Genomic DNA, 18,200 nt, shown 5'->3' with positions numbered 1-18,200 from the left:
TAGTGATTATTAAAAATTTAGACAAATCAGATACAGGTCCATAAAATATTCACAGAATATTTACTGTCATTTATTTGAATTACATGATTATATTTTTGGATTATTTGAGCTTTGATCAACTACTGATATATTTACATTTTTCTAGGTCAGATGCTATCTACTCAGCCCTTTATGATGGGACAAACATGATAGAAATCATCCGAGGCCATGAATATCTTTCTCATCCCTTTGCTGTGTCTCTCTATGGGAGTGAGGTCTATTGGACAGATTGGAGAACCAACACATTGTCCAAAGCCAATAAATGGACAGGACAGAATGTCAGTGTGATTCAGAAAACCAGTGCACAGCCTTTTGACCTTCAGATATATCATCCCAGTCGTCAGCCACAGGGTAAGTGCATGTCACATGTTTACCACCTAGAAAGTATTTTCATATTTATTACATAATATGTGAACTGTAAAATAACTTTTGAAAGTTAACAACAATTAATATTATATATGTGTGTATACTATAATGGAAGTGATTTCAGCCTTTATTTATATTAGATCAGGATTCTTCTTTTTCTCTTTCTACCTTTCTTCACATAGAAATAAATAGGCAAGTCTTTAAAAACTGAAGGTTTTACACTAAGTCCTCCAATTGGTAGTCACCATCATTGCATCAAAAAAAAATTGTTGGGTGTTGTATAAAGTCTTTGAGTTTGGAATCTATTGCCTAAATATAATGACCAGTCAATATTAGAGAACACCAAGAACATATCTATGCTCCCCCCACACACTCATAGCCACTGAGAGTAGAGAATGATTTATGAGAAGGAATGTACTGTTTCCTTGAGTTCCTCCATTTCAAGAGAAGTGAGTTGATGACTGTGTTGTTTCCTTTTCCCATGAATCCCACCTAGTGATTCAATAGCAATCTCCTTCTTGGTTTTGTGGTTTTGTCTCCTTCACTATTCTTGCCAATGTTCTTTTCACAAATCTCAAATTTATTATTTTCCTTTTTGGAATACCATTGCCATTTGAAATAACATGGTGGAGGAGAGTTATAAATATTTGCAGGCTGTATAAATTGTTACTTTCTATTGTTCATTCTGTCAAGAACTAACAAGCTTCATATCAACCATATTTTTCTCCAATCTCATACATATTCATATTCATATACACATTTATTTATTAGCATGTACATTACTTATGCTTAAAAATATGGTTCTCCCCACTGTATAGTGTTTCCTTCCTCCCTCCTCTCTTTCTCTCCCCCACCGTCCTTCTTTCCTCCCCTCCCCTCCCTTCCCTTCCCTCACCTTCATTCCTTCTGCTAGAAAATAAACTCAGGGTCTTTCACTTTGTATGCAAGAATTCTACCACTGAGTCAGGTCCTTGGCCCCTTATTTCATATATCTGTATATTCTTGGTAGGAGACTTATTTAATTTGACATATATCCTATTTGTAAATGCTAAAATTCACTATAATGATGGAGGAAACTTCCTTGTCAAAAGTGTTGCTTCTTTCAAAATGCATAAGAAGTGAAACAAACAACAAATAAAGATACCAGAAAGACAAGTTACTCCTTTAGAATGATTGGAAATTTATCAGTATTTTAGGAGTCACTTCACCTATAAAATGATAGCTTATTTTCAAACTTTTAAAAGAATTGTACAAAAATAAATAGAAATAGTAATTTTTCACATTATAAAATTATCCCTGTGTGTATAGATATCTGTGGAAGATCAGATAAGAGTTTTAGGCATTTTTTATGTTTCATAAAAGTTGAATACATTATAAAATTAATCCATAAAATATGACGTAATGTGATGAAAATAGCTGCTGCATCATACCTAGTATCACTGAAATCTGGCAAAAATAAAGTAATAAGAACATCCTTTACTTGCATATATTTTCTTATATGTATATATTTTAAATAAGGAATCAGGGCAAGGGGGTGTAAATTTGTGTTCAAGTATTTGGCATGTGCACAGCTCTTGATTTGAGTCTCAAAACAGTAAGCATGTAAGTAAATAAAGAAATAAATAAAGAAATGCACTTGAATTTTCCATTGTCAAATGTCAAAACTCTTGTATGATGATGTTTGCATCAAATTCCTGAAAACAAGAATTGAGATTAGTTTTTTTTTAGAGAGAGAGAGAGAGAATTTTTTAATATTTATTAATTTTTTTAGTTTTCGGTGGACACAACATCTTTCTTTTATTTTTATGTGGTGCTGAGGATCAAACACAGCGACCCACGCATGCCAGGCGAGCACGCTACACTTGAGCCACATCCCCAGCCCAAGAGACTAGTTTTTAATTGCAAAGTGCTTCTAAAAATTTTATTCTTTTCAAATATTAAATCCATTTCTAAAGGAAAATTGCTAATATGAGTAAATTACTTTATATTAGTAATTATTTGTTTACCAATAAGTTCATTAAGCTTCATTATTAATATAAAAAATGTCTACATTGGATGGAGAAAAATCTTCTCATCTAACAAATTAGATTCTGGCATTCTTTTCCCTTGAACTTAGCTATATTAGGGAAATAAATATCATACATATTTTATATTACATCAATATTTGCATATATTTTGTTTGAATTTACTCGATAAACCAATTGTTTGGCTTTAAAATGTTTAATTTTTCCTGATGAGAAATGGACTGTAATTAAACATAGGTTGCATGAAATAAGAAATTATCTTTAATGATGTTATTTTCTTCACAGAATACACATCTGTCTTGTGGGATTGCATAATTAACATTTGGTTCTCCTTTAAAATATTATAGTTATGCATCGTTGAATCTTTTTTACCTACAGCCATGCTTTAGAAGATTAATTCACTTTCCTAATTTTCAGATTGCTGCCATTTTGGAGCTTATATACTAACATGCATTCATGAGCAGGCATATGAATTAAAATGTTCTTAAGACTGACAATAATCTTCATCATAGAAATTTTAAGAAAAAATAATTTATGTGTATATAAGTCATAGTTCCTACCAGTATAATATATCTAGCTCAGACTGACAAACTATAGCCCCCAGTCTAAATTTAGCCCTTTCTGTTTTATAAATAAACTTTTCTTTGAGAGTAGCCACAGACATTCATTTAACCATTTCCTCATGTCTACTTTTGTGCTATGGGAAAAGAGTTGAGTAGTTACTGCTGCGTGCATAAGGCATGCAAAAGTGAAAATATTGACTATCTGGCCTTTTCCAGAAAAGAATGCCAATCAATGTTTTAGTTAGAGAGATAAGTATATATTGATATAAAACACATTCATATATGCCACAAATTAGAAAACAGCACAGGCTGGGATTGTAGCTCAATGATAGTGCATACACTTAGCAAGCAGGAGGCCCTAGGTCAATTTTGTATCACCAAAAGAAAGAAAGCAAAAAGAAGGAAAGAAAGGAGATGAACACAAAATATGACATTAAACAGTAAATGATCTTAAGTTTTGTAGCATCAGTATTAAAAACTAATATTCCAAAGTAGAAAATTCAGCAACTCTGGCTTCATTAGAAAATGTTTCATGGCAGAGAATGGATTTGAACTATGTCATGAGGAAGGTTAATGTTAATATGTTGATGGAATTCTAAGAGAAAAAAATGATGAGGTGGACGTGTGAAAAAGACAAGCTATAAGCTTTCAGGAAACAATGAAGAATCCATTTGAGTGTGTACATAATATGTATATAGAAGGAAACTGGTATCTGAAGCTGGAAAACAGGTTAGTATTTTAGAAAGACAGTGTGGTGTATTTGGGGCTGTACCACAGAGTACCAGTTACATGGCTGTAGCCATCATTCAAAGATGAGGAAATAACACTTTTTGTTGGAGGAGAGGAAAATAAATGGAAACATGTATTAGGGAAACTGACAATATTTGACAAATGATTAGGTATGTTTGAGAAAGATAAGTGAAAATGTTTGCTTGGAAGACTGGTGACTTCTTTAACAAAAGTAAACATAATAGACTAGGATAAAGAATTGGAGGGTGAATGGGAGTATCAGGTATACCAATCTGACTAGTGCTGAGGAGTCATAGGAGGACTGTTGGAGATAAGGATGAGACTTTGTAAGGGAGAGAGTGGGAAATTATCTAAAATTGTTAGGCTAATCAGATATATAGTCAAGTCTGTATTTTAGAAAGATAACTAAATGTATGGATAAAGATTAGAAATGAAGAAAGTGGTTAGAAGTTTACTGTTCCAACTGAGGGAGGAGATGGAGAATGTGATTAAACAAACCAGGGACCAGAGACTTGGAGAGAATGGAGGACAGGGTTAAGGTATAGAAAATTAAGCTACTTGGTGGGAGTTCTTTGTCTTGTCTGCTCTCATCTATCAGCTCTTTTCATCATGTTTGGTGTTTTGTAAATATTTATACAACTCGTAAATAAAAGGTGGAGGGTGCTACAAGGGCATCTAAGATTATTTGTTTGTTCACCTGGAGTTTAGACCATATAAACTATCAGTGAATCCAGGCTGCCAGGTATATTTGCATTTCATCAATTAGGACTGCATATAGCATTCTATTTTGAAAGGTCAGCATTCCCTTTCTCTTGTTTCCAAATGTAATTGTTGGTCTTACAGGAATTCACAACCTCTGTATGTATACTAGATATTTCAGTATTATTTGCTTTAGTCAGCTATGCATTGCTATAACAAAAAAAACCCAAAGCATAATTTAGAGAAGGAAAATTTTATTTTGGTTTAGAGTTTCAGAGGGTCAGTTCATGGTCAGCTGACTCCATTGTTCTGGGCCTGAGGTGAGGCCCTCAAGGTGCAAGAGCATGGCAAAGGAAGGCTGCTCAGGACATGATAAACAGGAAGCAGAGAGAGCCTGGTCTATCAGGGACAAAATATAAACCTCAAAGGAATGTCTCCAGTGACCTGCTTCTTCTAGGCACACCCTACCTCCCAATAGTTACCACCAAGTCAATCCATTCATGTGGATTTTTCCACTGATTAGTTTGTAGATGTTATGATATTACCTCTGAATCTTCTTACATTGTGTCACATATCAACTTTTTGGGGGCACTTCCTAACCAAACCATAATAGGTAATTTTCTTGAAATAGTTAATTGCTTTATATTAAGGGCATGTGAACCTTTTCTGTAGAATTAGGTAATAAATATAAGCCTTTGTGAGACATATGGTCTCTGCTGAACCTGGTAATCTCTGCCATGTAATAATGTAAAAAAAGACCTAGATAATATGGCAACTAATGTACATGGATATGTCAATAAAACTTTATTTACAAAAACGTCAGCATACTCAATTTAGACCAGGGAGCACCATCTGTTAATCCCTGCCTTATGTTCAAATGTGAGTATTCTAAGCCAAATTCCTTAATATACTAATTTGAATAGACAGCTGTGTTCAAATGAATAGTTAGAAAGAACATTTTAAAAATATTTAACATTATTATTTCTTTTTTAAAAAATATTTACTATTTTTAATTTATATGTGACAGCAGAATGTATTACAATTCTTATTGCACATATAGAGCACAATTTTTCATATCTTTGGTTATATTCAAAGTATATTCATACCAATTTGTGTCTTCATACATGTACTTTGGATAATAATGTCCATCACATTCCAGCATCATTTCTATTAATGCCTCCTCCCTTCCCCTCCCACCCCTCTGCCCTATCTAGAGTTCATCTATTCTTTCCATGCTCCCTCTCCCTACCTCACTATGAATCAGCCTCCTTATAACAGAGAAAACATTCAGCATTTGTTTTTTGGGGGAATTGGCTAACTTCACTTAGCATTATCTTCTCTAACTCCACCCATTTACCTGCAAATGCCATAATTTTATTCTCTTTTATTGCTGAGTAATATTCCATTGTGTATATATGCCACATTTTTAAAATCCATTCATCTATTGAAGGACATCTAGGTTGGTTTCACAGTTTAGCTATTGTGAATTGTGCTGCCATTATTTCAAAGTGAGACAAGATAAAAAGGGAAAGTAAAAATTCTTTGAGAATTTTTCAAGCTGTGAAGCATCAAATATTATGACTTATACGTTACAGTATTATTATTAATATAGATACTGATTTACAAAGTCAATGTAACTTTTTCTATGCATATAGTTTAATATCTTCAATTATAAAAATGTGTTTTATCATAATTGTAGCATGCTAACAGGTGGTATGATTCTAGGCTAAAAACAATTATATACAAAGTGAAATTCAAGTACCTGTCATTTTACTGTCATCAATTTTGCTTTTAATTTCCCTAAGAGGAATCATCTCCTGGATCATTGTTTTTGAATCAATCTCTTCTCCTTTCTTTTGCTTTCCTCTCCTTTAGTCCTCATTCTTCTTTTGTGCTTCTTCTTCCTCATTCTCTTTTATCTTTTTCAAGAGGGGGGAAATTTGAGGGTTTTTTTGCTACCTGTCACATGAGTAACCCTAATAGTTCTCTAACCTCACCTCTTCATTGACCTCCTCTCCTGCAATATAGTTTAGGGAAACTGAAGTCCCGTAGGGACTCAAATTACAACAAACAAAACTAAATGGTAAGAAAGAGCATACTATTTGGTGCTTTCTCTGTGTGAATCACACTAAGGAATCTCCAGGACAACTTTTTGCTTTTTGCTAATATTTTGTTGTTGTGAAATTAATGGATTTTCTTAGGAGGATAGAGTTCTTTGGGGATCTTTATTTATTTGTTTTTTTTTTAACAAATGCAATGAGATGCATTACTTTTATCATCTTGATGTGGGGAGTTCAGCAGATTGCCTAATCCACACTGATTATTTATCAAATTCAGTTGTTTCATATATCCTCTAAAGTTATAGTTCCTTGATAATTTTATTCTTTGTGTTTCAAAACCTTAGAGGACTAACTGTAACTGTTGTCATAGAGGAAAGATATCCTTTTTCACTACCCATACTAGGTTCTTGGCTAAGGTCACTATAATAAAAGATTAAAAATAGAAAAAAAAAAAACAGTCTCATACAAGGTTTTATAGATAAGGATCCTTCAGGAGGAAATGAAGATCCAAAGAAATGGGTAAAATTCATGTATTTTTATGCTAGGTTTGATGAACACGAGACAGCTATGGAGAATTAAAATAAAACACAGGTGGTTAGAGCTAATGGTAATAATGGTAATAAACTAGGGGGAACCTAGGAAGACCTCTTTGTTCAGATTTTTCTGAGGCCTTTTCAGAAATGAGGATATACTTCTTTCTTTCCTCTGGGTATGTGGAGTGCAATTCATACATGAGATTCTCATCAACTGCTTCAGGGAAAAGTCAGAAATCCTTTATCAGTTTTATGACCTGCCTCAGGAAAGAAGGATGAGGAGAAGGTCAGAGAGACCTCTCTGCCTCTGCCGTTTTTCAATACGGCAAGGTGACATATTTGGGGGTAGCATGTCCTGAACCCTGTCACTTCTCAGAGCAACAGGTCTGCCTGTTAAAAAGATAACAATCATTAGTCAAAACCGAAATATTCCTAGTGAGGTCTGAAGGTCTAATTTTTCTTCCTTCAATTTAGTAGCTCAGTACAAAAAAACAAAAACAAAAAAACAAAAAACAAACACCTTACTCTACTAAACAGGCTTTTAAAAATAAGATTAAAGAGTAGTTATTGGGGGGTGCCTCACATGCACAAGGCCCTGGGTTCAATCCTCAGCACCACAGGGGAGAAAAAGTAGTTATGGCTTAATTGAAAGTAAAATCTTATTCAGTAGTCAAGATAGAACAAGAAACACAAAACAATAAGACCATGACCTGGAACTGAAAATTTGATATCCCATGATAAATTTGAAAATATTATGAGTTATTTATACAATGAAATTTAGCAAGTATGTGTATGGGGCAAACTTCCTCATAAAATCAGTTGATACAGAAAAACAAATCATAATAAAAAAGGGCCTTGAAGTCAGGGTGTATATGTAAGAGCAGTTTCCTACGAAAGTTGTGGGAGTTTTATGCTACGGCAAAAAGGGAGACTAGGAAAATAATAGCATTCATTGAAACTCTTAATGACCAGGTTATTTTATAGTCTATGTGAGTTTATTAAATGTGAGATTTAGTAATTATTCCTGATTGTCAGACCAAAACCTTTGAAAGCCTTTGCCTCTAAGGCTCTTTATCTTAGAGGAACTTAAGGAAGTTGTCTTTCTTGTTATCTTTGAGGGGGAAAAATGTTTTTAGTAAGGTAACAGCTGTGTGTGATTGCCTATTATCGTCATATTAATCACCCTAGTAATGGGTGTTACATGGGAACCTTTACCTTGAATCATGAAGTGAATAACCCCTGTCAACCTCAGAGGTTCCCTAATACATTCTTCCATCTTCACTGTTAATATTTCACTGTGTAATTACAGCTCCCAATCCTTGTGCAGTTAATGACGGCAAAGGGCCCTGCTCTCACATGTGTCTGATCAATCATAATAGGAGTGCCGCTTGTGCCTGCCCCCACCTGATGAAGCTTTCCTCAGACAAGAAGACCTGCTATGGTAAATTTCATACAGTTCTTACCTAAAATCCAAATTGAATTCTTTCAAAGTATATTAGATCTTACTCAAAGGAAAGTAGAAGAGGATTTTAACATCTTAAAAAAAAAAAAAAAAAAAAACATTTTAGTTGTTGCTATTTCCAGCCACTATTGATGATTCATCTACTTTTGGAGAGACTGACAAATTTTTAAAATGTGTGAAATGTTGCACTTTGCTATTTATTACCTTATTCATTTTTTTTTCTTGCTACTTTCTTATTTGGTGTGTTAGCAGAATTTATCTCTGCAAAGCAGGGAGATTTGGTAAGTAAAAGTGCATTATAAGAAAATGATGATGTAAGTAACCTGCATAACAAAGAAGTACTTAACAGCTTTAATCTCCTGCTCTTATTTGAAAGTCACTTTAGCATCATTTTGTAGAGGATTATTAACCTGAAAGGTATAAAATGAAGTAAAATATATAACATGGAAAAGTTTTTTTTTAAAATATTTAAGTCAAAACATGATATTTGTGAATAAAAATGAGAGTATTTTTTGTTAATAATTCTTATTTATTTGTAAAGCAATTACTTAATATTAAGGGAAGAAAAGAGAATTATTCAGCAAAACTTAATTCAGGACTTTAGGTACACGTGACTTTAATTTCATATAATAATAATATGTCTCAAATATTAATAACTCATAGAGGAAAACAAAATAGACCATTGGTAACTCCTATTTCTATTTGACTCAGTACAAGAAAAATAACTTTGGAAGTAAAAATGATTCAGCCCCTCACAGTGTTAGCTACTACAAATTTACAAAAGCTTACAATAAAACTGTACTTTGAATTTGTTAAGCCCTAATTTTAATGGGGGAACCACAAAAAGGATTTTTGAAAGCAATGACTAATTTTATTTTATTGAGTGACAATTGAGGAAAAAATGTTTATAAATTACTTCAAAAAACATTCAATGCAATGAAATATTGTAATAATCATATAAAAATGTGTTTTTAAAAAATGTATAGCCTTTATGTATTTTAAGAAGTTTGATTGAAATTTTAAAATCAGGTCAATTATGAGCATTTCTTGGCATTTCGAGCTAAATAATGATGACTGAAGGACTGTAATTTGTTTCTTTGGTTCTATTGAATACCTTAATTTAGAATATATAAATGTTTTCTGAATTAATGTTTTTATCAAATATTTGTTATTATTTTGGTTTTAAAACTGTGTGATTTATTTAAAAAGTAATACCTTAGAATTTCTAGTCTTTTTCAAATTTGTCAACTATGTATGAGAAAAACATTCCATTTCTATCCCTTTTCTAGAAATGAAAAAATTTCTCCTTTACGCAAGGCGCTCTGAAATCAGAGGAGTGGATATCGACAATCCATATTTTAACTTTATCACGGCCTTTACAGTCCCTGATATTGATGATGTTACTGTGATAGACTTTGATGCCTCTGAAGAACGTTTATACTGGACTGATATCAAAACCCAAACCATCAAACGGGCTTTTATTAATGGAACTGGGTTAGAAACTGTTATTTCAAGAGGTAAAAGATCTGCAGATTATAAGTGTGAAAGTGTGTATTATTCAACTTATAATTATCACAAGTCTTTTTTTAATGTTCTTTCCATATTGTTCTACTCTATAGTGTTAATTAAAAGTTGGAATTGATTATTCAGAGATTCAGTAACATGCTCCATCCTTATAATTGTAGAATGCTCTAATTAAATGGCACATAGCAGACTGATAACTACAAATTTGCTTCCATGAGAAGAAAAAAAATTCAGAATAATCTTAAAATTTAGAGATATCTAAATGAATGGATTTAAAGACTTTTGCTGATGGGTGTACAATTTTACAGGGGTAATAGAAGATATTGGGAAGGACTGATTTCCTCTTTTGACTTAAGTTTATAAAGTTCTCATTGTGCATATTTATATGGAAAGCAACTATGCAAATTAGACAGGAAAATTGTTCCTACCCATCTCCTGACCCAGCATGTTGAATCATAGGTCCTTTGTAAATGCTGAACTAACTTTTAAAAATATATATTACTTTTCCTAGTCACAGAAAGCATAGCTAAAGCCAAGTGTGGTGGCTTATACCCATAACCCCTGCTCCTCAGGAGGCTGAGGTTGGAGGATTGTGAGTTCCAAACCATCGTTAGCAATTTAGTGAAGGAAGCCCTAAGCAACATAGACTCTGTCTCAAATTTTTTAAACAAAATTTAGAAATGGACTAGAGATGTGACTCAGTGGATAAGTGATCCTGGGTTCAATCGCTGGTACAAAAAAAGTATAAATTAAGTAAGATATACATGTAAATGCTATGCCTGAACTATAAATATTTAGCATTGAATTATTCTAATATTTGCTTAAGTTTTGGCATATTATGATTAAATGAGTTTTCATTGAGCACCTACTGTTTGCTATCACTGCAAATACAAATGAGGCCTAGTTTCTCCAGGGATTTAGAGAGGAATGGAAGAAAGTGTAGTAATCCATGTCGATTTACCAAATCACTTAATGCTTTGAAGTACTCTGAAAATGTAAGATCAAATTGCATTTTAGCAATGATCAAATTCTTAATAAAAGAAATAAGAAGGATAAGTTTTAAATTCAGAGTCTCTTTCAAAAGACTTTATATGGAATACATAGAGGGGTAGCTTGAGTGCCACTGTTAAATCTGAGCAGTACTTTATTGGACTACTAAAGTACAGGCTAGTTGATCTAAGGTTCGTACTGTTAAAGCAACTTCCTGAATCACTTGGTTATAAGCTTATTCAAATAATAATTTAAAAACTTGCTCAAAGAAGGGAGTTTTTATAAAAAACTAATGAAAAGATTTCTTCTTTGTGGTGGATTTTTTTTTTAAAGGTATGTGTGGGCATATAATAGTGCCTGATTGAAAGCAATTAAACTCCTTGAAAGACCAGTAAAAGGATAATAAATTAGGTAGACCTCCCACAAAAAATGTATCACAATATAACAGGAAATAACCAAGCAACTTTATCATGAATATAAAATACTTTGACAAAGGCTCTCTGAATTGTGTATAGATGAAGATTATGCAAAAAGTGTGTGGGGACAATTTTCTGTATACAGTTTCAGTATTTGGTTAGTTTTCTTTGAGAAAAATCACAATGATTTATTTCCATTTAGCAGACAATTTACAAGTTAACCAAAATTTTAGCACTAATATTTTATCACTAGTATTTAACACATATACTCATCCATATAAGTAATTATTAATTCAATCATTTTCAAAATATTAGGATATGAGAATATATTGTAGGGGAACTAATATGGAATGAAGAAAACAAAGTACAGAATGAGTGGGATTTACCCATACAAGCTGATGGAGTAGAAAACAAATGATGTCAATCTTAGAATATGTTGTTGATTTTTGTGTTATATTTTAAATAGTGTAATTAGGGAAGTGTTTTAAAGAGGGTGGCGCATGCATTTGCTTTGTTTGTGAAAGGTCACTGTAGCTATTACATCTAATACGATGTTCTGGTTTGAGAGAGGTATATCACACGCTCTGGAAGACAGGCTATCTCCTGCTGCAGTGGTACTGGAAAGAGATGATAGAAACTTGGACTAGGGAGAGACTCTAGAGATATCAAAGAGCCCAAATACAGAGGATCTTAATGAACAATTGGACCTGAAAGTGGAGGGACAGGCCTCATCAAGGATACCTCCTTAATTTTTCTGGCTTGCTTCACAGGATGAATGTTGTAGCCTTCTTCTTCCGTAGTGAAACCTTGTTAAGGATGGATACACCTTTCCATTAGCAACCAAACTTGAGAAGAACTTTTGACAGTTCAGCTTCTGAGCTCATCAAAGCATATCAAATCCCACAGTAATTGTACTCTATTTTATCCTTTCATCTTTGAGGTGCTGTGACTGACTCTCTGGAGACCATGCTCCTACTTCTTACACTGTTGACCTCTGTATTTTCTCCTTTAGCTGTTCTTTCTCTCTAAGACTGTTTCTTGTGAAACTTTATTTAATCTTCCGTCATCTCACTTAATGTGAAGTGAGCTCCTAATGCATCCTTTGTTGCAACTATCTCCCACTATTTTCTTCCCAAGGGGATCATTTTCTGAGGGAAATACTGATTGGTTCACGCATTCTGAAGGGATGGAGGAATAGTTGCTCACCTTACCATTATCCATATCCTGAAACTATGAGCTCTGTTTAATTCATGTATCGCCCACTTGATTTATTTGCTGTAAGCAGCTTGAAGCAGGTCCAATTCATTTATGAGGACAAATCCTAATACGTGACTACAGGCACATACATTGCATAATTTAACAATGAGAAATAAATGTGGTGTGTACATACAAACATACTGTTTTAGTCAGCTTTTCCATCTCTGAGACCAAAAGTCCAGAGAGGAACAATTTTTAAGGAACAATAGTTTATTTGGTGCTCAAGATTTCATAAGTCTCTGTCCATAGATGGTTGACTCCTTTGCTCTGGGCCTAAGGTGATGCAGAACATATGCTGGAAGGAAAGAAGATCAGGACATGGCAAGAGAAAGCAGAGAGAACTCCACTCACCAGGGACAAAATATATACCCCAAAGGCATGCCCCCATTGACCCATCTTCTCCAGCCAAACCCTACCTGTCTATATTTACCACCCAGTTAATCCTTACCAGTGGATTAATGCACTGATTACTTATGGCTCTCATAGCCCAGTCATTTCACCTCTGAAATTCCTTGCATTTTCTTATGAGCTTCTTGGGGGCAACTCATATCTAAATCATAACATACAACATACATACATACCTACACATATGTATTATTTCCTTTTTTTAAAAAAAGATTATTTTATGCTAAGAAAAATATAATGCCAAGAATTGAAGACAGAGTTCTTGTTACTGGACTGAAGTTTTGTCCTCTAGTAGCAATTATTTTTCTACTTATCTCACTATGTGATCCAAATATTTTTCAGTCATTGATGTTCTTGGGCTTACAGATCTAATGTGATGCAGAATTCTATGTCATTAATGTGATGTTTCCATTCTCTTATTTAATCTATACAAATCTATTATTATGAATGAATTATTTCCATTCAGCAGATGAAAAAAAATAAACACCCAGAAGCTAAAATTATGCCTCAAAGTGAAAGTGAAGAATTGATGGAGGCAAATATTCTCTCAGGGCCACATCTTTAGAGACTTTGTCATATTTGTTACTCTACAATAAGAGAGGGTTTGGGACTTCATCCTAGTCACTGGTGACTAATTGCATCACCTGTGGGTGTTGTCCTATTAAGTATTTCCACAAACTCAATTGCCCCTTCCCTTCTAGTATTCATGTACTATTCAGAATTATACTTTATTAGATAAAAGATCCTTCCCAAAAATTAAAAAGTACTGCTTGTAAGTAACACATTGAGAAAAAAGAAATACATTAGCATACCTTTAAATTCCTAATATAAACGAGCAATATCAGTGTTGGCCTTTCACATTTTTATTCACAATGTCTTTATTTTATTTTATGTAACATTTATTCCTTATAGGATACTTTGAGGTATAGATTGCTTTCTCATTTGATAGATGAAGAAGAATTTGGTTCAGGTTTGATATTCTTAGAAATACCAGAACTCTTTTGCATCCAAATTTGGTCTCAGATTTTTTGGTTCCCAGGTTGAACTCTTTTTCCTTCAGTGTCCTTTTCGTTTACAAATTAGGAACATCAGCATGTTGGAGAAAGAGGTTTATTATAACTACATGGCTAGTGTATAGTATTCCTTCCTGCCATTCACTTCACATACACTTGGCCATCTCTGCAGAGGTGACCTAATAGCATCCTGGTGAAGTACCCAGGATAGTGCACCCTCTTGCCCAGGCTTTGGCTGATTTTTCTGAAATATGAGAATAAGCTTTTAGGGCCATTTTGGCAATTTTATGAGATTCTAGGCCACTGTCAACAGAATTTCATTCTTATTGGAAAGGGCAACTCCTGTGTATTTTAAAGCACTACTTGAAAAATGAAAGTAAAGACTACTTTGGGTAAGTATAATTGCTTGAGCAATTATCTTTTTAATACTAATCTACTGTTCAAGTTATCAGGATTATTAGGTTGAATTAAGCAGAAAGTTAAATGGGTAAAAGGAAAGATAATTATAAATTGGTAATATAGCTATTTATTTATGTAAAGAATACTGTCTCATGTGGTAGGAAACATCACACAGTCATGTGTTTTGTTTTTACCTACAAATGTAGAGACCATTTTAACCGACGACGTTGTGGTCACATTGTTACTACATAAAATGTAATTCTGAATGCTAGTTTAAATCTAACTGAACCTATTTGGGAGTAGATATCCATTCATATTTGGAATGTTATCCACTTATGCCAATAATTATCTTGTCAGTGAGTAGCAAAGATTCATTCCCTCTATGTTGTAAGATACTATATTTAGTTGTACCCAGTAATAACAATGCTTGAATATAAACACAATTCTGAAAATTAGTACAGGGAGAATGAAAGAAATGAAAGCAGGTCAGTAATAACAGTGAGATCTAGATTTTGGAAACAGGCCTTGAATTAAAGTAGAAATTTTGATAGGGAACATCTGTTGTTTTGCTTATCTCTGAGCAGAATTTTCAATTTTCATTTTCACTCGGGAAGCTTTTTGGTGCAAGAACATCACAGATGTTTTTTTCAACATCTGTGATTAAGAGAGAGAGAGAGAGAGAGAGAGAGAGAGAGAGAGAGAGAGAGAGAGAGAGAGAGAGAAAGAAAGGAAAAGCAGACAACAATCATACGCATCCTTGACATTGGATGGATTTATGGATTTACAGTTGCTAGGTTGGACTTAACAGTCCACACTTTGTGTTTATTCTTTATATTTTAGTTCAGAAATATAAGTATGCTACTTTGTTTTATTCCATGAGATTTTTTTTTTAAATTCACACCATGTTATACATTCTATCTGGAATATTTACATTATGTACTCACTCTCCAGAAATCTTTTCATCTTGCAAATCTAGAACTATGATTATTAAACTAAACTCTCCATTTCTTCCTCCCACCAACCTCTAGCAATTGCCATTCTCTAAGTATTCTGGGTACCTCATATGAGTGAAATCATACAACATTTGTCTTTTGTGACTGGCTTATTTCACTTAGCATAAGGTCCCCAAAGTTTCTCCATGTTGTAGCATGTGCCAGATTTCCCTTCCTTTTTAAGGCTAAATAGTATTATGCTGTGTGTGTGTGCCATGTTTGTTCATCCATTCATATATTCATAGACAATTTGGCTGCTTCAAGTTTTGCTACTGAGAATAATTTTGCTTCAACATGGCAATACATCTGCTTACTGAAGACTCTGTCTTCAACTCTTTTGGTGTATATACTCAAAATTGGAATTGCCAATCATATGTAATTCTCTTTTTGAAGACAGAGAAGCACCATTCTGTTTGCACAGTGGGTGCATTATTTTATATTACCACTATCAGCACGTAAGGCTTCCAATTTCTCCTCAAATTCACCAATTGTTTTCTTAGGTGCATTTTAACTTTTAAAAATCTTAAACACACAAAATCCATACACAAAACACACAAAATCCATACACATTTATAGGGTAACATGTGATATCTTGAAGTATGTGTATATCATGTTTCATTTAAATCATGTTAAACATATCTATATCCCGAATCATTTGTCATTCCTTTGTAATAAAAATACTTGAAATCATTTTTCTAGTGTTATGAATTATATGATGAATTATTATTATCACCTATAAAAATACTACTGTGCAATAACACACCAGAAACTTCTTAGTCACATCTAATTATAATTAGTATCCATATATGAGCCTCCTTAACCACTGTTCAATTCTCAACTTCTATGAGATCAATTTTTTTGTTTGTATATTCTACATAGGAGTGACATTAAATTGTACTTGTCTTTTTCATGCATGATTTGTTTTACTTATTGTATTGATCTCTAGTTCCATCCATGTTGCAAATGACAAGATTTATCCTTTTTTATGGTTGAATAGTATTACATTGTTCATACGTACCAAATTTTCTTTATCCATTTATCAGTTGATGGACACTCAGGCTGTTTCCATTTCTTGGCTATTGTGAATAATGTTGCAATGAACATGGTAATGCAGATGTCTATTCAACATAACATTTCATTTCCTTTGGATATGTAATCAGAAGTGGGATTATTGTCATATTATAGTTCTATTTTTCATTTGTTCAGGAATTCCTGTACAGTTCTTCATAATACCTAGTCTAATTCGTGCTCCCACCAAAAGTGTGCAAATGTTTCCTGTTATATTTGGTGTTTTGGGTAATGGTCATTCTTACTGAAGTCATCATTGTAGTTTTGATTTACATTTCCCTGATGCAAAGCACAGATAGATAGTAATTGGATGTTTCAGTGTTCACTTTGGAGGGATATCTGTTCAAGTCTTTTGCCCATTTTTAAATCAGTTTTTGTTGTTGAATTGTAGTTTGGAGGGTAATTTTGTTGATTACAATCTTCCAAATCAAAAGTTATTTTCTCTGTCTCTTTGCAGGTATTATTATCCCACTATCTTTTGGCTTCCATTAGTGTATGAGAATCCTCATATTTATCTAAATGCCTTTTTTTTTTTTTTTTGCTGATGAGTCTTTGCTCTCTTGCTACTTAGAACATTTGTCCTTTGTCCTTCTTACATTGTTTTTCTCCTTACATTTTTATTTTTAAAAATGCTTATTTTTATTTCACCCCCTTAAATCTATTGTGCCTCTTTTTAGATTTTTGTCTTTCATGAGTTCAAGGGAAAAAGCCACAAATATTATCTCAATTTTGTTTAACCCCATCTCCCTACTCTGTCTTTGGTATACCCTGCTTAGATATGCTACAACATTCATTCTATAATTCAGCTACCTGGGTCTTCTCTTATCTCTGCACTAATTCAAGTTACCTTCTTTCTTATTGTCTGGAAGTTCGCTGATTGAACAGTATCTAAGCTACTGATCACTATATCAATGAATAACTTCTTAATATTATAAGTTATATTTTGACTCTGATTTATATTTTCTAAAATGACTTTTAAAGAATTTACTGGAAATTTATTATTATTCTGAAACACCTTTTACTTTTTAATATTCTACTCATATTTCTTAATCCTACATATAAAAATTTATAAATGTGAAAATTTTGTAGGTTTAAACTTACTGTTTATTTCTCTCCTTACTGTTAGTTTTTTGTTTCATTTATTCCTGTGTGTTTTCTTTTTCTTTTTTTCTTTATTTTTTCTTGTTTGAATCTTATGATAATGAACTTATTATGGGAATTATGAGGGAGGGCCTGGACTGAGCAATTTCTTTCTCCATAGAGGAGTGAAATTTGCTACCAATGGAGAAAAAGCTAGGCATTATTAATAAGAAATCAATTTAATTTTATTTCTCTCATAACTATCTGATCAGTGGATATTTGGTTTTTAAGCTAATAATCTCTTGTCCAAGGACAGAACTACTCACAAATTCTGCTTTGGTTTTGTACCTAGAGAAAGGACTGTAAAAATAGATTTTTTGGAAAGTTTTAAATTGCTTTTTAAAAATTTAACATTTATATTCATTAAGTTGTTTTTCATATATTTTTAAAATTTTTATTTGTCATGTATGACAACAAAATGCATTATAATTCATAGTACACATATAGAGTACAATTTTTCATATCTCTGGTTGTACGCGAAGTAGAGTCACATCCTTCAT

At 33.0% G+C, this 18,200-nt stretch overlaps 1 protein-coding gene across 1 annotated transcript in view; it reads left to right on the top strand.

The window, feature by feature from the left end:
- Lrp1b (LDL receptor related protein 1B) overlaps positions 1-18,200 on the top strand; it is a 1,492,917-nt gene that overhangs the window by 876,238 nt on the left and 598,479 nt on the right. Inside the window, exons 27-29 of the mRNA XM_077794359.1 lie at positions 146-390; positions 8,344-8,475; positions 9,786-10,013. Coding sequence (XP_077650485.1) covers positions 146-390; positions 8,344-8,475; positions 9,786-10,013 — 605 coding nt within the window. The remainder of the gene's footprint in view (positions 1-145; positions 391-8,343; positions 8,476-9,785; positions 10,014-18,200) is intronic.

The sequence above is a fragment of the Urocitellus parryii genome, chromosome 1 (assembly GCF_045843805.1).
Source record: "Urocitellus parryii isolate mUroPar1 chromosome 1, mUroPar1.hap1, whole genome shotgun sequence".
In the NCBI taxonomy this organism is placed as follows: domain Eukaryota; kingdom Metazoa; phylum Chordata; class Mammalia; order Rodentia; family Sciuridae; genus Urocitellus; species Urocitellus parryii.
The sequence above is the reverse complement of the archived record's forward strand: the minus strand, read 5'-3'. Positions and strand labels throughout refer to the sequence as shown.